Raw genomic sequence first — 19,995 nt, 5'->3', positions numbered from 1 at the left:
TGCTTTCTTCTTGCTGTTTTGTTTTTTTTCTCCATCCCGACTGTCAGTTCAGCCTTTTTTTTTTTTTTTTTTCTTCTCCATGCGTGCCTCAGAGCTGTGCGAGGACCATGAATCTGAGCTCTGTCTGCTGTGAGTAATCTGCTGATGCTGTGTCTTTGCCGTACATCTCAGTGGAAACAGTGTGATGTGCTTGTAAATTTGTCTTCATATATTGTTTTCTTTGATTGTACTTCTTTGATGTGTGTGTGTGTGTGTGTGTGTGTGTGTGTGTGTGTGTGTGTGTGTGTGTGTGTGTGTGTGTGTGTGTGTGTGTGTGTGTGTAGACATTCAAGTGTGTGTACTGTACCTGGATCAGCTGTGTCAGTGTTTGTTGAGTAGCAGTGCTGCAGGAGTGTGTTGAGCGGTCGTGCGTCGGTGCGAGCAGGAGCTATTTTAGGCTCAGCGGTGAGGCTGCTGCTGCTGCTGCTTTTTTTGATGCAGTACGTCTCCGTTGCCCTCTGAAGGACAGGTTGAGATGTAGGTAGAAGTATAGACCAACAGCCCCCCACCCGCCCTCCACCCTCCACCTCCTGATGGAGCAGCCGGATGATACTCTGAGGCATCTTAACTTAGCTGGTGGTCAGAGAGGGCAGACTTTTTTCTGGGGCACACGTGTATTGCTCACCCTTTCAGTATGTGTCATAAACGCGTCACATTCACTCTCCAGGTTTCGTCTTTTGTTAACTCCATCTTCCCCTTGCCTACTTCACCGTCTTTGACTTTTTTCTCACCCAAATTGCATATTCGTCAATCTCTATATTTTTGCTCTGCTTGGCAGCAGGAAAGCTCTGTGTTTGCCCACCTCTGTCCTCTGCTACTCAACATGTTTATGTAACTGCACAGGATGAGTAGCCGGCAGCCGGGCTTTAGCGGAGAGGAGGAGGAGGAGGAGGAGGATGAGGAGGAGGAGAGCTCCATCCATCCATTCTCCACAGAGCGTTAAAAATAATGTCTGCATATTCATATCCATGTGAGGTTTGCCGTTTGGATCGTATTTCTAGGGTGTCTGACATGGGGTACCGTATTAAATATTAAAACATAGATGTGGTGCATGTTGCAGGGATAGTATGAACCCAGGAGCTAACAGCAGCACTAATGTGTATTGATTTCCTGGCTTTCAGCTGTTGGGAGCCTGTATTTAGGAAGAAGAAAGGACATGAAGCACAACACCCACTTCCTCTTGTTAAACCCGACTTGCCCCACTTTTTATTTTTCATGCGCCGTAGCTTCGTGTATTTACATATTGCACGTTAAAAAAATGGTGTCAGTCACAACCGGTCTCCTGCAATATGGGTGTTTGTCTGTTGTGTCACTTTGTCTCTGTCTGTCTCTCTCCTCGGCCCTTGTTGGCGGAGCAGGCAGGCCGTCCCCATTAAAAGAGCACAAGGGGGATTGTTGTGGCAGCAGCTGCTCTGGTGTGCAGCGTTGAGTGTGTGTGTGTGATTGCTTGTGTCTTTCTATGTGTGTGTGTGTGTGTGTGTGTCCTGGCCGTGCAGGGCAGACAGGCCCAGTTCACATGGAGCCGGCTCCTCTTGTGTCCTTTGTTGTCGCTCTGGGAGTCCTTCCCATTGGAGCGTGGTCAGTACAGTATCATGCCGCAAGCAGCCACAGCAGCAGCAGAAAGACAGTTTCACTTTCTCCTTTTGTGTCCGTCTCTCTCTCTTTTTTTTCTTCTGCTTTTTCCAGCAACAGAATTTTCCTCGCTATCTCCATCCTTCATAGCCCTCAATGTCCTTTTCTGTCTCCCTAATCTGCTTTTCTTCCTCTACTTTTCTCTAAGCCATTCTCTCCCTCCGCTGTCTCCTTTGGCCCCCACGTCCCTGTCTGTCCGTTCGCATTCATCATCTCCCGAATGGATCTGGTTAGCATTCATAAATAGAGCTCCGTAAAGCTGTGTCGTTAAGCTTTCGCCGGGAACAAAGAGTCTGCTTCACTATAAAGGCAGATGTTGAAGCGCATGTGTGATAGTTTTAGATTTTAAGGAGGCTGTGTGTCCTGGTTTCATCGCTGGCTGCAGCCTCACTGAGAGGCTGGGAGAGTGAAGCTGGAGGGAGAGTGTGTGACGTTTCGATGGCGCGCACTCTTTTCTTCAGTTATTTATTTTCTCCAGTTCTGGCTGGTACCGGCTGAGGCTATTTGAGGAACAAGTTGTGTGTGTGTGTGTGTGTGTGTGTGTGTGTGTGTGTGTGTGTGTGTGTGTGTGTGTGTGTGTGTGTGTGTGTGTGTGTGTGTGTGTGTGTGTGTGTGTGTGTGTGTGTGGTGCTAATGATTCACAGCCATGTTAACTCTGAATTGTAGTGTTTTCCTGAAGAAGAAGTCCTGTTTGTTGAGCTCACTGATAAACTAGGAAACCGCACAGTCAGACTTTGATGTGTTGGACTTCAGAAGGAGAAGACGAGGTGTAGCAGTTCTGTTTTTTCTTTTTTCTATCAGTCAACTCTCTCTGGTAGTTTTATTCATCAACCTGACCGCCCTCCTCCTCTCTCTGAGAAATCTATCCCTCACAACAAACCAGGTGATCCCACCTGGCATTTTCCCCGTGGCCTTAGCGGGAGCAGCTTTGACCTTGTTCCTATTTGCCCAGCAACACCAGTCAAACCCGAGCGGGCAGGCAGGCAGGGATTATTACTCTGTGGCCACCACCAGGTATTTAAGTCAGCTCAGGTGAGTCACCAGAGGGAATCAGAATATGATGAAAGAGAGATTATAGGGGAATGTCAGACATGTGACAGCAGATGCCTGAACGCTGTGCCAGAATTTGTTTATTTCCCCCCCCGCCGCTCTGCCCGCACCAGCAGATTACTTTCACCCACCTACATAAGGCCGTCCAATCCCCTCTGGCAGGACTCATGGCCATGGTAGCGAGGGGAAAGCTGATTTAGACATCGGCCCACATCCCGGCAATCAAATCAGAACTGGGTGGCTGTGTGTTGGCACAGTCATGTTTCCGAGGGGCTCTGAACTTGATGTTCATATTGCTAAATATGTTATAAATCAGTCTGCCTCCAATGACATAGAAATACTAACTATGAGCAGTAGGTTTTACAACATTGTTTACTCACACGATAAACACTGGCCATGAAAGTCCATAGTCTGCACTGGAGAGGGAAACAAGTACAAATACCAGAGTTCAGCTGTTCAACTGTGACCCAGAATAACAGACGGTCACGTGTAGTTCAGACTGTAGAGACTCCAGAGCTACTGATGGTAAGAGACTCTCCTATTTGTCCAGTTTATTGTGTTTTCTCTCTAAACTTGTCCTTTTATTGGTTTCTTGAGGTGCTCCATGGAGACGAGTGCTCCTCTCACCATTCATTTCTTGCTGTGTTTGTTTGAAGAGAAGAGGTCAGGAGGGATAGAAACGGTTCGGGTTGTTTGAAACAAAATTGCATCTTTCCTGACTCAGTGTACTGCAGTCATACATCTGTGTAGGCCTTAGCGGTCTAATATTATGAAAGTAAGGTTTGTTATAAATCTGCATGAGGTGTTTGTGGCTCATGTGGCTCAGATTTCTAACCATCTTCTTTTGAGGTAAAGAGCTATAACATGTACTTTGTTGTTCAAAATAAGGTCAATATATTCAGATTAATGCAAGATACTATTCTGGATGTTTTACTCACTCCTCACTTAAAAAAAATAGTGAAGCGCAATACGTTGTGGTTCTTTAAAAAGGTCACAATCCTGCTTTTCCTTTTGTGTGACAAGCTTTATCGACCTCCTTGCCTTTTTTTCTTGGCCTCCGCAAACTTGAGTGTTGGATGAGAGTGAGTGTGACTGGTAGCAGAAGGTCAGGACGGATGCTGTGTTGACATGGTAACGTGTGAATGATGAGGTGGGATAGCGGCTAAATTGGTTCTTTGTTGGTGGTGCAGCTGTCACCTGAAGGGAGGTTCCCCCTATGGGGCCCAGTAGGGCTTCCCTTAATGAGGAGCACACAGAGTGATGGAGACACAGATGAATGCAACGTGCACTTCTGTGTATGTTAAAGGTCTGTCTGTCGCTGTATTTAAATATCGTGGAAGGAGCAGCTGCTTTTCGTGAAGGTAGAGTACGTCTACACACCGACTAAACCACCATGTTGGCGTTTGATGAGGGCCACAAATACACTGCTTTCCCCAGAGGATTGCTGGGAGTACTGGGATTAATGGATCCATGCCGGACACACCCCGGACATATGTGTGTGTGTGTGTGTGCGCAAATGAGTGTGTGAGCATGTGTGGTCTCAGAATGTGATCCTCCTGTAACACCAGCTGCCACGTACACACACACACACACACACACACACACACACACACACACACACACACACACACACACACACACACACACACACACACACACACACACACACACACACACACACTTATAAAGAGTTGTACAGTAATACAATCAGGGAGATCTTTCTCTGCCAACACTGCTCCACGTCTATAAGTGTGCTCATACGCTAAAGATGCATCATGCTATTGGCCGTTGACATTAGGTTGCGTTTTGATAGGCAAGAAAATGAAAGGAAGTGTTTAGAGGATATATGGAGGGGGAGGGATGAATAGGGTCTGTGTTTGTACAAGCTTGTCTCTAGAGCCCTGTAGAGGGATTAAAGGATCAGCCCTTGATAATTTCTCTCTCTCTCTCTTTAGCCCTCTCCCTCTTTTATTCTTTTTACCAACTCTGCTGAGCATCCGCATTGTTTCCTTCACTGAAGCATTGTGTACTTCATGCAAACATGTAACATTCTAACATCAGAAGGACGGGTGAGTACCTGCTTTTGGCCAATGTCACGGTCACTTTTCGGAAAGTCCTGTAAATGAAACCCTTGGCCCTTTTCTTAATTGTCCAGACATTATTCATGGGATTCTATGCACATAGAGATCTTCCATTAGAGATTAATGGGGGATAACGAGAGGTTCGTTTCCTATTGTTGGCGTGAGATATAGATAGGCTCAGTCCTGATTCGGCCTGTTAGGAAAGAGGAAAGAGACATATGGGTGAAAATAATGACGTCTGAAACGCGGTGGTTAGCACTGTCGCCTCACAGCAAGAGGGGCCCGGGTTCAATTCCCAGGCCAGACAACCTTCTGTGTGGAGTTTGCATGTTCTCCCCGTGTCAGCGTGGGTTCTCTCCGGGTTCTCCGGCTTCCTCCCACAGTCCAAAGACATGCAGCTAAGGTTCATTGAAGACTCTAAATTGCCCGTAGGTGTGGATGTGAGCGTGAATGGTTGTCTGTCTATATATGTCTGCCCTGCGACAGACTGGCGACCTGTCCAGGGTGAACCCTGCCTTCGCCCATTGACAGCTGAGATCAGCTCCAGCACCCCTGCGACCCTTAACTGGATAAGCAGGTTACGGAAAATGAATGGATGGATGAATGAAACGCATCAGGTTTGCTGTCAAACTGTGCTCTGTAGTCATCATTTAGTCCGTTTTGCTTGTTTTGTAGCGGTTTGCTGTGTGTGCAGGCTTGTGTCTTAACGTGCGTGTTCCTGTCCAGCCATCAACATCCAACCACTTCGGCCCACGTCAGAAACCCGGCTCCGAGAACCCTCTGTGGGGTGGAATTTCAGCACAGGCCTCTACTCGCACAGCTCGATTGTCTCAGCTGTGGAAGGGACAGATTTATTGGATACCTGAGAGAGCATTCTCTCCTTCCCCCTGCACTCTCAGCAACCTGCTTAGAGACGGGCCTGCATTATAGATGAGCCTCTGGCAGCCGCTACACTCTCACAGCGCTCAGGTTACCCTCCCAGTAGATACACACAGATACAGTACATACATTTGCACAAGCATCTGCCTGGACCAACGGATTAGGATGCATATCATGTATATGAGAGCATCTCCACTTTGAGTCCTGTCAGGCATTTTTTTAACTCCCCTTTTCCCATCTTTTCTGTTCTTCATTTTATTATCAGCTATCCCAAAAGGCAAAATGCCACATAACAAATGCATTATCAAACGCACACATGTTGGGCTATGAAATAAAGGCATTGTGTCGTAGATTTGCAGCATTTCAGCAGCAAAGTTATCTGCATCAGAGGCCGATGGGATCAAAGCTTTAACGTAAACAAAGTTTGTTCCAGTCGCACTTCATGCCTGTCCCCTTCAGGAAACCTCCACGTAACACAGAGCCAACTCACCGCCTCTCTGCCTCCTCCCTCCTGGACTTTGATCTCCTGTTCCCGACTGTACACACTGTACAGCCTCTCGCTATCTCCCTCACTCCGTGTCCCTCACTCTCTGTTTTCTACGGCCCCCTTCAAACTTGATTGAATTTCTAAAGGGCATGTCCTCCTGGGTTTAAAGGGGATAAAAAATAAAAAAACCAAAAGAACATCAAGTGTCATTTAGAAAGCAATTGATTCACTGCTTTGTGATCATTTTTTTGCCAAGATTTGGTAAACAAGCACAGTCAGATTGTGGATAAATGGCCATCTGTTTGTCTAAAACTACAGTGTATGTTACAGTTGCAACAAATTAAAGCCCCCATGTGTAGGATTTGATCATTTCTGACTCCCAGTGGTAATGCTAACATAGACACAGTGGCATACAGCAGTGCACACCAATACACACCACAAACAGTCAAATCTGACCCAGATGAAGAGAAAGAAAGAAACATACTTTTGACTCAAGATTGTTTTCTTCAAGATTGTCACCATAGCTGCCATCAGAATATTTTAATAATTTCATAGTTATGCAAAATGCTAAAGTGGCTTAACCAGACCTAAGACATATTGCTTATAAAGACTGTGAGGTGCACTTAATAGCTCAGAAAAAGGTAATAGGTTGACCTTTAGTTGAGATTAATATGTTTCATCTTTGTTTATCCTTGTTTATTCTTTAAGCTGTTATATTCTCTTCGGCTGTAAATACAGTATATTTGACCTGAGATCATTTTCCATGTTTGAGAAATATGTGTTCAGGTCTTGGTGACTACTAGGTCGGGGCAATATGACAAAAAGCTGAACCTTTTAATACATCTGAGTGACTTTGCGGACAAAGTTGCAAATCAAATGGCAGCTTTAATTAATGAAAATAATGATTTTTTTAAAATATGATGATAATTTCTTGTGGTTATATCTCGATGTTTCTGGTTCTCAAGTAGCCAATATACACACTCCTGTCTGGATGTGATATCTAACATATCTCTAATAAAATATCTGTCTTCTATATTTATTTCAATCCATTATCTGGTAGATGGTATGGACTTTACTTGCAGTGATTCAGTGAACTAGTATGTGTTTGTTCTGCTCCTGGCTATTGGCCTGTGGTGGCTGTAGCTGTTCCTGCTGGTTAAGCAGTGAGAATGGACTGTGCGTGCCAGATGTTTTGCTCTCGGCGGTCCTAATACACAGCAAGACTTTTAATCCCTGCTATACCGTTACCGCTTCACTGAGAACATAGTCAAGCCTCTGTTGTGTGTGTGTGTGATTGGTTTAGACCGACTGTTTTCCCTGAAATTTCCCAGAATTACATTATTTGTATCTACTCTGCATTGTCTTTCATTCAGAAACTCTGTTCTTACGCTCTGATTTAAAGCCTTTCTGATGTGTCTGACCTCCTCCGCCCTGCAGTGTTTGCACTCCCATAGTTAAAAATAATCATCATTAATGTAAGCTCTCTCAATCCCAGATCTATGAGAGGAAATGAGAGGATTGCACTTCTCTTTGTGGAAGTAATAGGGCCCCATGGCAACCGTTACAATCCTGTTTATGTTGTATCCGATGTATCTACAATCATCCAAATGGATTGAACTCAGCTTTTTATTTTTAATCTGCATTTCATCTTCCATGGACTTTATAAAACATAACCTGTCTCCCCTTCTTGTTCTGTATCCATCTCCCCACTCTTTAGGTGATTTTCAACATTCAGAAGAAAAAACAGTGTCTTAGGACGCGCCCCGCCTCATTATCACTGGGTAGCCCATGCACATGCACGACACCATGGGTAGTTCCCCTGAGGTGCTCTCATGGACTTCCTGCCCCAGTCTGCTGGTGGGCAAGCTAAAGGAGGAGCTCAAACTCACTGTGGTCGGGGACACCATTAAGAAATCAAACTCGCCCAACTCCCAACCTCAGCCTCCTCAGGCCCCTCCGTCCAATTTACCTCCTCAGATTATCACAGACCTGGCGCCGCCGACACACCTGCCGGTTCCCCTGCAGACGCCGCAGACGCCCGTCCAGGATGAGGACTCAGTGCTGGGGGTTTTAAGCCCCCCGAACACAGCCTTGAGTGTGGACTCAACACGGAGCGAGGGTGGGCACTTTGACAACAGCGTGCTCCAGCTGCAGGAGCACGACCACGAGGAGGCCGGATCACCGGCCTCCTGTGAGCACGGCGGGTGTGGCAGTGGGATGGAGGAGCAGGCGGGAGAAGGGGACTGTCCCATGGACCACAGTGGAGAGGGGAGGCAGAGCCACCACCACCACCACCACCACCATCACCCCGATGACATCAAGCTGCACTTCCAGAGAGCGGGGCCTGGGTCGGGGGGGTTCTTAGAGGGGCTGTTTGGTTGTCTTCGGCCCGTCTGGAACATCATAGGGAAGACGTACTCGACAGAATACAAGCTGCAACAGCAAGGTTCGTTCTGGCTTTTATCTTTCTTCATGTAATCTGGTGTTCAATTCATATGTCTCTTGTTTCTCCTGATGTAGTCTGAAACTGTAATTGAATAGCCAACTCCGGCTTCACCATATTGCCGTTGTGGGTGAAGCTGTACAGCTGTCAGTTTGAACTGAGGTCAAGGTTAAGTCAGACTCACCTTGCTGCAGGGCTGCCTTCACAGGCTGCACAGAGAAGCTGCAGGAACGATTCACAGTCGGACAGAACAGGGCTGGGTCTCGTGGTTGGTAAGCTCATGTCCACGTGTAGTGGGCAGCATAGCTTCTCCTGTACGTTGGTTTCAAAACCACATAACGAGGATGGAACAGCATATGACTCACTGTTAGACAGTTATAGCTGCTGAGCACATTATTTTTGCTCAGTATGGCTATTAAACATTATATCTAGTGTAAACCATGTTGGGTGTGTTTTTCATTCTGCTGTATACCTGTGACACTATGTTCACATGAAGATAGTTTAAGGAAGCTTAAAGTATATGATATTTATATTGAAAGTGTTGTGATAGTCTTTTTTCCTCAAGATAGAAATTTAGTTTTTTAAAGGAATATTTTGACATATTGAATTTAATTTTCACTTTTTTTTTGTTTTTGTAGATATTAAACAAACAAATATGATATAAGTTGTTGATTTTAGGGAGCTTTAGCTGTGCTGGTAGTTAGATTTTGTTCCACTTTGGACCAAGGCTGTATTGAATAGTTGGAAGCATCAAAGCTTTGTTAAAGTTCACATTTCAATTTTAAATCAACATGCTGAAATACATACATATTTGATACATACATATATTATTGGCAGGCTATTATACTCTTTGTAGAATCAGATTTTAGTGGTTGTGTAGTAGCGGCGGGTCGTCTTGCGAGTCAGGCAGGTTCAGGAAAGCTTATCAGAAAATATCACAAGTTTGAGCTGTCGGGTGACAAAGCAGTTTTCAAAGTAAGTTATTAATAACTTACAGAAACATTGTGTACAATAGTCCACCTTCTCTTCCCCTCTATCTCTATCTCTATCTCTCTCAAACACACACATACACACACAGTGAGCACCAACATGTATTTATGTTGATGAATCTACTCTCAAATCAAACTCTTGGAAGAATGCGACGAAGCTTACTTCTAAAAATGTCCAACTATTCCTTTAAAGAGCAAATGTGACAAAGAACATAGATGGACAAAACAATTCTAAAGCTCAAATTTAAGCAATTATGTACAATTCAAAAAGCCTCAATATACAACTTTTATTTTGACAAACTGTTATTTACTTGTTTCCAGACATGTGGGAGGTTCCGTTTGAGGAGATTTCTGAGTTGCAGTGGCTCGGCAGCGGAGCACAGGGAGCTGTCTTCTTGGGCAAGTTCCGCTCTGAGGAGGTGGCCATCAAGAAGGTGCGTGAGCAGAAGGAGACGGACATTAAACACCTGCGAAAACTCAAGCATCCAAACATCATCAGCTTCAAGTAAGTTTACAACCAGTTGATCTTGCATGTTACCTAATGTAGCCTTGTTATTTTTCAGCTGGTTGAGCTCTGATTTCGGTCCAAATGTGCACAGTTTTAAACACAAGCATTTCATTATCCGGATCTGTGGGTCTTTAAATATCTTTCATGTGTTTTGTCCATTTTAGGGGGGTGTGCACCCAGGCGCCTTGTTACTGCATCATCATGGAGTACTGCGCCCAGGGCCAGCTGTATGAGGTGCTGAGGGCGGGGAGGAAAGTGACCCCCAGGATGCTGGTGGACTGGGCCACAGGCATCGCCAGCGGCATGAACTACCTTCACCTGCACAAGATCATCCACAGAGATCTCAAGTCTCCCAAGTGAGTTATCTCTTTCCAATGTATTGTGAGATGCTAGTATCATTTTCAATTCAATTAGATTTTTGTAACTGTTTTACTTTCACCGCTGTGTATTCCCCTTTCATGAAAATGATCAAAAAACATTAAGAAGGTGCCCTTATTTGCAATTATGTTAAATAGAAATACAGCTAAATGAAATGAGAATGCTAAAGTAGGTAAAGAAGCAAATTAGGTATTTCCTCCTGATCTACAAATTCTAGAGTCTGTTTTCTTGGTTTGTCACTGTTATGCAGCAGCCCATGATTGCTGTGGTCACGCTCTTAAAGCGGATCAGCCTTGTTTAAGATTTCTTAGCCCACAGCAGCAGCAACAATTCATCCTTTTTTTAGCTCTGAGTAATCTGACATTAACTCAAATGCCGTCCTCAAAATGAAGAGCTAGCAGCCCTGACGTAAGCCAGTGTCCGGACGCATCCTGCTCCTCCGGTCCTCCTCCCTCTGCACACTGTAGCCCTCTAGTTTCTCTAATCAATATCATCATGCTGCTATAGTGCCAAACACTGTATTAGTCAGCAGAATGGCAGCAGGCTGAATGTGCTGGAAAGGTCAGTCTCATTTAGCTAATGGGGTGTTCAGACGCAGAAATGTGCTTCTGTTATAGTTCTGTTAATACAATCTATTGGTCAGTTTGGTTTAACCCAGGTGATTTGACCTGGGTTAATGTTGGTCTGACACTCTTGGCTTCAATATGAAAGGGTGAACATAGGGTTTTATAATATTTATAGAATATGCTGTGCAGTTGATCTGACCGGGCTGACCCGGCTCACAAGTCTGTGTGTTTTCTGTTTGTGTCTGTTTTTAGTGTTTTGGTCACATCCACCGACACTGTGAAAATCTCAGACTTTGGAACATCCAAAGAGCTCAGTGACAAAAGTACAAAGATGTCATTTGCGGGTACGGTGGCCTGGATGGCCCCAGAAGTGATAAGAAATGAGCCTGTGTCTGAAAAAGTAGACATCTGGTGAGTACTCAAATTACTATTATTTTAAGAAATAAGAAAGACGTCAAAGAAGTGTTCAACCGTTGAAATATATATATTTTAAGTCATTTGTTGATGTTGCTGTAGTGAGACATGACTTACTTTCATGTTGAAGGTCATTTGGAGTTGTGTTGTGGGAACTTCTGACCGGAGAGGTTCCCTACAGAGATGTTGACTCCTCTGCCATCATATGGGGTGTTGGCAGCAACAGTCTTCACCTTCCTGTCCCCTCAACCTGCCCGGATGGCTTCAAAATCCTCATGAAACAAACATGGTGAGTGCGGATCATATATTATGTTAGTGCCATCTTTGTCCAGCACATCTGATAGAATATTGTTTTTAAAAAAGTTTTGTGCTGCATTTATACTTCAAAATGTGTGCTAGCAATGCACCGCACAGTATCGCCGAAAAGTACATTCTTGACGTTCTCATTTAAACATATCTTTTCCCTGTTATTTGCTGATTGCAGGCAAGGAAAGCCCAGGAATAGGCCTTCATTTCGTCAGATCCTCCTACACCTCGACATTGCCTCTGCTGATGTTCTAGGAGCTCCTCAGGAGACCTACTTCAAGTCTCAGGTCAGCACTCTTACTGCAAAACACAATAAGCTTTACTTTGTATAAGTCACAGGGCTCTATATACTTCTTTTTTTAAGATGAGTTTGATATATACACCAACATTGAGTGTAGTTCACAAGCATTCGACCATATTTACTCGTTCTAGATAATATGATTCTTATAAGTTCAATGATGAGTTTAAGTAATTTGATGGCTTTTGTGTTTGAGAGTGGATTGACAGCTTTTTTTGTTCATCAACACTACAGTCAGAATGGAGAGAGGAAGTGAAGAAACATTTTGAGAAGATCAAAAGTGAAGGCACCTGTATCCACAGGCTGGACGAGGAGCTGATCCGACGCAGGCGGGATGAACTCAGGTGTGTAAGAAAGGAGATACGACCATTTACAAGAAAAGTAAAACGATAGTAAACATGTTGCAATCCATAGATCCTCCTGATTTAAAAAAAAAAAAAAAAAGTTTTGAGACAGATATTTGTCTGCATTTCTTAAACTCTCAGGCACGCACTGGACATCCGGGAGCACTATGAGAGGAAGCTGGAGAGAGCCAACAACCTCTACATGGAGCTCAGTGCCATCATGCTGCAGCTGGAGGTCCGAGAGAAGGAACTAATGAAGTATGTTAATAAATCCTTTATCACAGTAGTCATCAGCCTGCTTTACTGCTGCCCTCATTTCCTCATTATCTGGCCTTACTTGTGTGTATATTACCATTTCCTCTTGAGAAAAGGCATTTCCAGTAATTATTGATGTTTGAAATGATTACAATGGCTGGCGAGACAACTGGCCGTGTATTAAGGGAGAGACAGGAATAGGGAAAAAAGTCATTTTAAAAAAGTTATTTTAGTTCACACCCTATTGTTCTAGTACCTATAATGGTAGGGCGTTTTCAAACTTCTTAGACAATTACTTGTCTTTGCTTGGGAAGGACTCAAATAGAAAAGACTCAGGAGAGGGTTTTTTTTTTCTCCTTTGATTTCTTTGCCAATTCCTTGACCTATTTTCTTTATCACCCATCAAAATTTCCTTCCTCTTTGGAATACTTCCTGTGTATGTTGTCTTATATGCTTTCCCCCCCAAAAAAGCAAAATAAAGAAGTAATTGAAATGGAAAGTATTAGTCAAATTCAAAGTAAGATAATCTGTAACATGTACATAGATTTGTACACCTTACTTGATTTCAGTCTTCTAGAGTTTGAAGTAACGAAAGTACAACTTTCCGTAGAATTGAATGTGAATTCTTTTCACCGTCATATAACTCCAGAATAATTCTTCCATCCCTGTAGGAGAGAGCAGGCCGTGGAGAAGAAATATCCCGGAACCTATAAGCGTCACCTGGTCAGACCCATCGTCAGGACCAACGCTGTAGAGAAGCTCATCAAGAAGAAAGGAAGCATGTCCCACAAACCTGGGATGGGCCCCACTAAAAGGTCTGAATCATAGCAATTGAACAGCTAATTGTTTAGGAAAATATTTTAATTTCCTGTTTTAGCTGCTATACAACCATTAGCATTTCAGGTTCATCTAGATGATTAATGTCTATAAAATAAGTGACACTGCTCAGTAAAGTAATACGAATGACTTTATGTTCTGGTGAAGATATGTCATTAGAAGACATTAGACATATGTGTTGGTGAGAATAAATTCATTTTTGATACATTATGGTAATGTTTTCGAATGTATTTCTTTCAGACCCGACTTGCTTCGTTCTGACGGCATCCCCAGCCTCGACCCACTCCCCGCCCCTTCACCTCTATCAGCCAGCCCGAAGGTCTCCACGCCCCCTGGCAAAGCCCGCTACCGAAGCAAGCCTCGTCACCGCCGGGCCAACAGTAAAGGAAGCCACAGTGAGTTCCTGGGGGTGCTGAGGCCTCTTGCCGGGGCATTAGACGACACCCAGTCTCTCCAGGAGCAGCCGTTCCTCCATCACCACCACCACCACCCACAAACCGAGGCGCCCTTCCTCCCCTTAAAGGGCCGGGAGCAGGCCGTTGTCAACTGTGCCAACAACCTGCGCTACTTCGGCCCCGCCGCTCCCCTCCGAAGCCCTCAGACAGACCACCTCCAGCGCCGCGTCTCTGAATCCAGCCCTGACATCATATCCACTGCTGTGGACGCAGACACACGACAGCGGACTTCCTCCACCGGCTCCAATCCTGTTCCAGGTGCCGGTGCTGGTACTTTGTGTCCCTGCTGCCAGGCTCATCCCTTCCCTGGCTGCCTACACTGTCAGGAGACCCCTCCTGCATCAAGCCATCCAGAGTTGCCACACTACTCCCTGCTCAACACCCAGGAAGGCAGCGCGTCTTCTTTAGGGGCTCCCAGCAAAGATCAAGCCTCAGACGGAGAGGCCACAAAGAAGGCTCAGCCACAAGAACAACAGGCATCCCAGCGCACTCACACCCTGCTCACTGCACTGCCCCGCACTCTCAGACCTCTCAGGAAGGTGAGCGACGCTGGTGGCCTTCCATCATTTAGTCTGTAGTATGTGTTTGTGTTAAGAAAAGCTGTGAAAGATGATTTATTAACAGCTGCCATTGCTTCTCTTGCAGGGTGGCGACGAGTCATCTGAAGAGGAAGAGGGCGAGGTTGATAGTGAGGTGGAGTTTCCAAGGAGACAGAGGTAATACATAGTACAGTTCGTTAAAGCTTGGGTCGGCAGTTTCTTTTTGACATCAGTGGGCCCGTGGTTCCCCGTTAGCAAACCTGGTAGAGCGTGCGAACCATCTCTCTGCTAAATTTCCTTCAAACTAGGTCTATCCAATGAAGCACCTTTTTTTTTTTATAAAAAAAAGAAATTCTGGCTTGCGACTGTTTTACAAATGCAAATGTACGTGCACGTCCCTTCACGGAAAAACTGCCTGTCCTAGCTTTAAGTTTGAAACTTTGATCATAACTGTGCTCTGTTAAAACATGTGGTGCAACAATAGAAAGACCTTTCACCACATCATAACCAAAATAATCATTACAGTCTGTAATACTGTCTTTATGTCTTTAAGGTAACTACTGAATTAAAACAGCATCAACATGTTTCCACTTCCTCTGCTCCCTTCACAGACCTCATCGCTGTATGAGCAGCTTCCAGTCCTACTCCACATTCAGCTCGGAGAACCTGTCGGTGTCTGATGGAGAGGAGGGAAACACCAGTGACCACTCCCACAGCGGGCCCCTGGAGAGGCTGAGCGCCAGTCAGGAGGAACATCTGGATGAGCTGCTGTCACACACACCGGACATCCCCATCGACATCTCCACCCAGTCAGATGGCCTCTCTGACAAGGAGTGCGCTGTGCGGAGAGTGAAGACCCAGATCTCACTGGGAAAACTGTGCTCCGACGAACACAGCTACGAGGTCGGTGCTGTAGACGTGTGTGGGGTCCCATCGTGTTAGGTCTTTAGTTATGATCAAATAATACAATCAATATTGTAAAGCAGATATCTGAATCTGTCTTTTCACTCTCATTTTTTCTTCCAGAATCCACTACAGTTTGGGGATTCAGACTGTGATACGTCAGAAGCAGAGTGCTCCGATGCCACCATTAGAAACAACAAAGCCGGGGCTCCTTCCTCGTGGTGAAATCCCCCCCCCCCCCCCCCCCCCCCAGGGCTCGGTTCTGTTTTTTGCCTGGAGGCCAATGCGTCCCGCTCAGCCCTGCAGAAAATACAGCAATAAAAGGACGACATTGTCAACAAAAAGCTCCTTATAGCAAATCCCCATGCAATCTCTCCCAGAACCTCCCTCCAGAACAACCCTTCCCTTCATAAACTCCCGTCTCCCCTCCTCTCTAGCACAGCATCCAGGCAACCCATGGCAGGGATTCCCCTTTTGAATGATAATGTACAGTAGATTGTGTAACATCCATAATTTATTTTTGTCTGAGTTTTTGAAGGAAAATCTGTAAATTCTCTGATCATTCAGAGAGAAAAAAAACATTTTAAACTGAGCATGAGATAAGTGTGTGTTGTGAGGATGATGAGAAGGCGGATGTGTTGAAGTATTAGTTACATCACTACGATATTTGGTCTCTCAGGTGACTGACGCGGACAAGAAGTGTCACTACAAGCCTTTTGATCGTTGCTCTTAGCATCTTATTGTTTCAGACCGAAATCCCCTGCTTTTATCATGAGTTTACAGTGCAGACCCCCGGTACCCCTACCTCCACCACTCCCACCCCATCCCCACCGTGGTGAGTGGGGGAAACGGGGAGCTTTTTAAAACAGCGTGAACACCAGCATGAACAACTTTCCTCGCTACCAGACTCCCTTCCTTTCTAGAAACCAACACATGCGTTTAGTCGGTCATCAGGAACCCTCGCTGAACTGTCCAAGCATGCCTGTGCAGATCGCAAAACGCAAACGTTGCCAGAAGACTGCATGAAGCGGACGAGCCAGCAGAGAAACAGAGGTGAAGACTCAGCTGACAACTAAGAAAAGATACAACATACACAAAAAAACAGACTCTTCCTCTGTGACCCGGCTCATCCTTCTCTGAGACACGCCAACGTCATTGTCATCATCAATCAGATGTCATGACCAGAGTTGTTTAGGGAGTTGTGTGTGTGTGTGTGTGAGTGTGCGTGTGCCTGCACGTGTGCATATGTATGAACACAAAACACCTTTCCTCTCCATAAGACATTACAGTTTCAAGTCTCATCTCAGGATTGTTAAAGGACTGTGAGAAACTGGACTGGACCAATTGTTGTACGTAGGAATCTTCTTAGAGTGCCGCATAATATGGACCATACAGGAATATTTAAAAAAAAAAAAAAAAAAAAAAAGTCTTACTGATAGCCTTGATGTTCAACCCTTTATCGCTTTAACAGACATTAATGTTATGTAGAGACATAGAGCGTTTTAGTTGCGATCCAGGTGCAGTATCCCATTTCTTGAAATCAATAGGTGCAGTGTCTCCCATTTACCATTTTCTAGCAGGGTAATTTCTAATAGCTGATTCACAATGTCCAAAAATTATAATTGTTTTTTGCGCTGTGGTGAATAAAACAGCAATAATGTAGGTTGGCGCTCAGGTGTGAAAGAAGTTCCTTGCTCAGGATCAGATGCGTCTAGCTGGCTAGACACAAAACAGTGACTGGTGGCTACAGGAGAGCAGCACGTGTTAAACAGCTTATTATGGATGCTATATTTTAAAATGTACATAAATTCCCCCTTTGGGAGGGTTTGATGCTCAGGTTTTATGTTGCTGATTTAGAGCAGGAGCAATATGTCAGTAGCCACTAGATGGCGAAGGTAACAATGACTTACTTTTGCTTGTGTTGTATAAATGTCCTGGCTCCATTCCTTTTTTTTTTTCTACCCCAGGTAATTCATCTGGCAATCCAAATCCTAGAATCCCAGCAATATTACTATTTTTGTCTTGTTATCTCTGAAAGGGGATATTGCACCTGTGAGGGCTTTATTTTGATCCCCATTTGAGTGTTTGTCATCCACCTGATTCATACGGTTGTAAAAAAAAAAATAAAAAAAAATAGCCAGCCAGGGTTGAATTTAACGAAAATGATGTCAAGATGTCAGCTGATGTGTACGCAGACGGCTGAGATTCTAAGTCAGGAATAAAAGCCAGAGACAAGGCCACAGAGCAAAATAAAGCTGCTCTTGGTTTTCAACAACCTCATCTCAGTGTAAGTTACTCCTGTATATAAACATCTGTAAATGTACTGTTATCTGTTTTCCTCCTCTCTCTATAACGTATCGCACAGCTCTGACAGAGGCTTCTGTCACTGTTGATGAGCCTGACTAGTTGAAAAATGAGCAGGAAATTATTTAATCTGTATAACATCAGTATTGAACACTGCAGGAGGGTGTGAGTCATGAGAACTGAGTAGCACAAGGTGAATCTAAAACTGTACTGATGGATCAATTACTCTTTGCTTGAAAGCTCTGGAAAAGGCTTACACCTGATACTGAAAACAGCTGCTGCCTTTCCTCGAACCTCCTTCATTCTGTTTACGTGTGTAATAACCTAGTGTATTGTAATAACTGGGTAATCCGATCAAGCTGTTAATAACATTGTCTTTCTGGAATATATCCTGTGAAGTTTGATTCTTGTAAAGTTTTAATTTAATTTTGATTCTTGTTTTTTTGATTTATTTTTTTCTTTGTAGCTGGCCTACGTGATTATTGAATTAATTTATTATGAATGACTGGTAAGGTTTCAGGCAGCTTTAGATATTATCTATGATTTCTCCTGAAAAGTATTATTTAAAGGAAGCACAATTAATTGGTTTTGGAAGAGGAAAGTATTTGTATGGGAGAACAAAAGCATTGCATATCATTGGCATCATTTTTGTCTTTGTGACCCTCCCGGGGACCATTCAACATTTGGATCATGAAGTATTGATTTGGCAGACTTTAATTAGCAACATCAGCATTCCAAACGTTTTTTTTATTTTTATCTTTGCTATAAGGAATCACTGGTAAAAACCAAAAGTCAGTCAGTGCACTGTCACAGCAGGGAAAATTAGACGTTAAGGCTGAAGGCATGTGTGATGTTGATTTCTGTACTTCTGCAGAAATCCATTCCTCTCGTTTTTAATCAAAACCAGCTTACTTACTTCTGAATATCATCGAAATTGTCTCCAACTGTAGACATCATGTTGCTTCATCCAATGTATCAAACATCTGTTTCTTTGTTACTCTCATTTCCAACTCCCTTTCCTGTTGAATGGCATTACGATCAACCAATCCTGTCAGTTTCTTGTATTATCCAGTGTACAGTGCAATGGGTATCTGGGAGAATAAAATCAGAGCAAACAACTGCATGGAATAAATGCTGATGTACTGTACCCAACACACTGCGCTCCGCCTCTTCTTTTCTAATTTATAGTAATTTATAGATTAATTGAGTTTTAGATATGAATTCCATACATTGTAGAAGCACCAATACCAATAGTGCTAAGGTTTTATATAACATCAATAATACGAAACCCGACCATAGTCAGGATCTTAGCAGTACTGAGGTAGCAGAACTTCATCCCTTAAGGAATTTATTTTCTACATTATATTTTATCATGTTGAGTGTTCATGTATATTTTCTGTAAAAAAAAAAAAAAAAAAAAAAGATCTCCCAACATAAAAATGTGTAACAAAGTCTTCTCCAAACAACCAGGAATGTAGTAACAATACTGTAATTCAGTTTAACACCAGGCACAAAGATGCTAAATCTAAAGAATACCTCAATTCCCAGAAACAATACTGAGGACATGGCTTGATATAAAAAAATTAAACATTTTTAAAAGTTAATGTAGAATTAAAGTTTAAATGTTTATTTAGTTTTTTATATTATTTTGCCCCTACCATTGTGAATAAGTTGACACAATATAATAATTTCCTGTGCATATCCCTTTCCTCTACATGTACAGTACTAGTCAAAAGTTTGGACACATCTTCTCATTCAATGGTTTTTCTTTATTTTTATTTTTATTTTTTTCTACATTGTAGATTAATATTGAAGACATCCAAACTATGAAGGAACACATATGGAATTATGTGGTAAACAAACAAATGCTCAACAAAGTATTTTAGATTCTTCAAAGTAGTTGAATGAGAAGGTGTGTCCAAACTTTTGACGGGTACTGTATATCATTTAAAAAAACAATTTAACATGTGAACATAACGGTTTTTTTGTGTGACATCAAATAAATGACTAAATGCAAAAATAAACACCACACATTTTCAATCATAGCCTACAATTATAGTTATAATAGTTTTCTGTCTGTATATATAATATTTCAGTTATTGTGGATTCTTTACTGTTTTTATTGCTTATTTATAATACTTTTTTTTATCTTGTTTTTCTTTTACTATGTCTCTTGTTTGCACTATAACCTACAGTACCAGTCAAACGTTTGGACACACCTTCTCATTCAATGGTTTTTCTTTATTTATTTTGTTCTACATTGTAGATTAATATTGAAGACATCCAAA

The 19,995-nt window shown here is 43.3% G+C and overlaps 1 protein-coding gene across 2 annotated transcripts in view; it reads left to right on the top strand.

The window, feature by feature from the left end:
- Positions 1 to 15,640, top strand: part of si:ch211-45c16.2 (mitogen-activated protein kinase kinase kinase 13) — a 27,645-nt gene extending 12,005 nt beyond the window's left edge. For both annotated transcript variants that reach the window (XM_054615430.1, XM_054615431.1), the window contains exons 3-15: positions 7,886 to 8,614; positions 9,922 to 10,105; positions 10,273 to 10,464; positions 11,305 to 11,463; positions 11,597 to 11,755; positions 11,951 to 12,059; positions 12,305 to 12,414; positions 12,556 to 12,672; positions 13,341 to 13,484; positions 13,747 to 14,500; positions 14,607 to 14,677; positions 15,112 to 15,403; positions 15,527 to 15,640. In XM_054615430.1, coding sequence (XP_054471405.1) covers positions 7,957 to 8,614; positions 9,922 to 10,105; positions 10,273 to 10,464; positions 11,305 to 11,463; positions 11,597 to 11,755; positions 11,951 to 12,059; positions 12,305 to 12,414; positions 12,556 to 12,672; positions 13,341 to 13,484; positions 13,747 to 14,500; positions 14,607 to 14,677; positions 15,112 to 15,403; positions 15,527 to 15,628 — 3,051 coding nt within the window. In that variant the 5' untranslated portion in view covers positions 7,886 to 7,956 and the 3' untranslated portion in view covers positions 15,629 to 15,640. The remainder of the gene's footprint in view (positions 1 to 7,885; positions 8,615 to 9,921; positions 10,106 to 10,272; positions 10,465 to 11,304; positions 11,464 to 11,596; positions 11,756 to 11,950; positions 12,060 to 12,304; positions 12,415 to 12,555; positions 12,673 to 13,340; positions 13,485 to 13,746; positions 14,501 to 14,606; positions 14,678 to 15,111; positions 15,404 to 15,526) is intronic.
- Positions 15,641 to 19,995: the final 4,355 nt, after the last annotated feature.

The sequence above is a fragment of the Anoplopoma fimbria genome, chromosome 16 (assembly GCF_027596085.1).
Source record: "Anoplopoma fimbria isolate UVic2021 breed Golden Eagle Sablefish chromosome 16, Afim_UVic_2022, whole genome shotgun sequence".
Classification (NCBI taxonomy): Eukaryota; Metazoa; Chordata; class Actinopteri; order Perciformes; family Anoplopomatidae; genus Anoplopoma; species Anoplopoma fimbria.
Note: the sequence above shows the minus strand (reverse complement) of the source record. Positions and strands in the feature narration are given on the sequence as shown.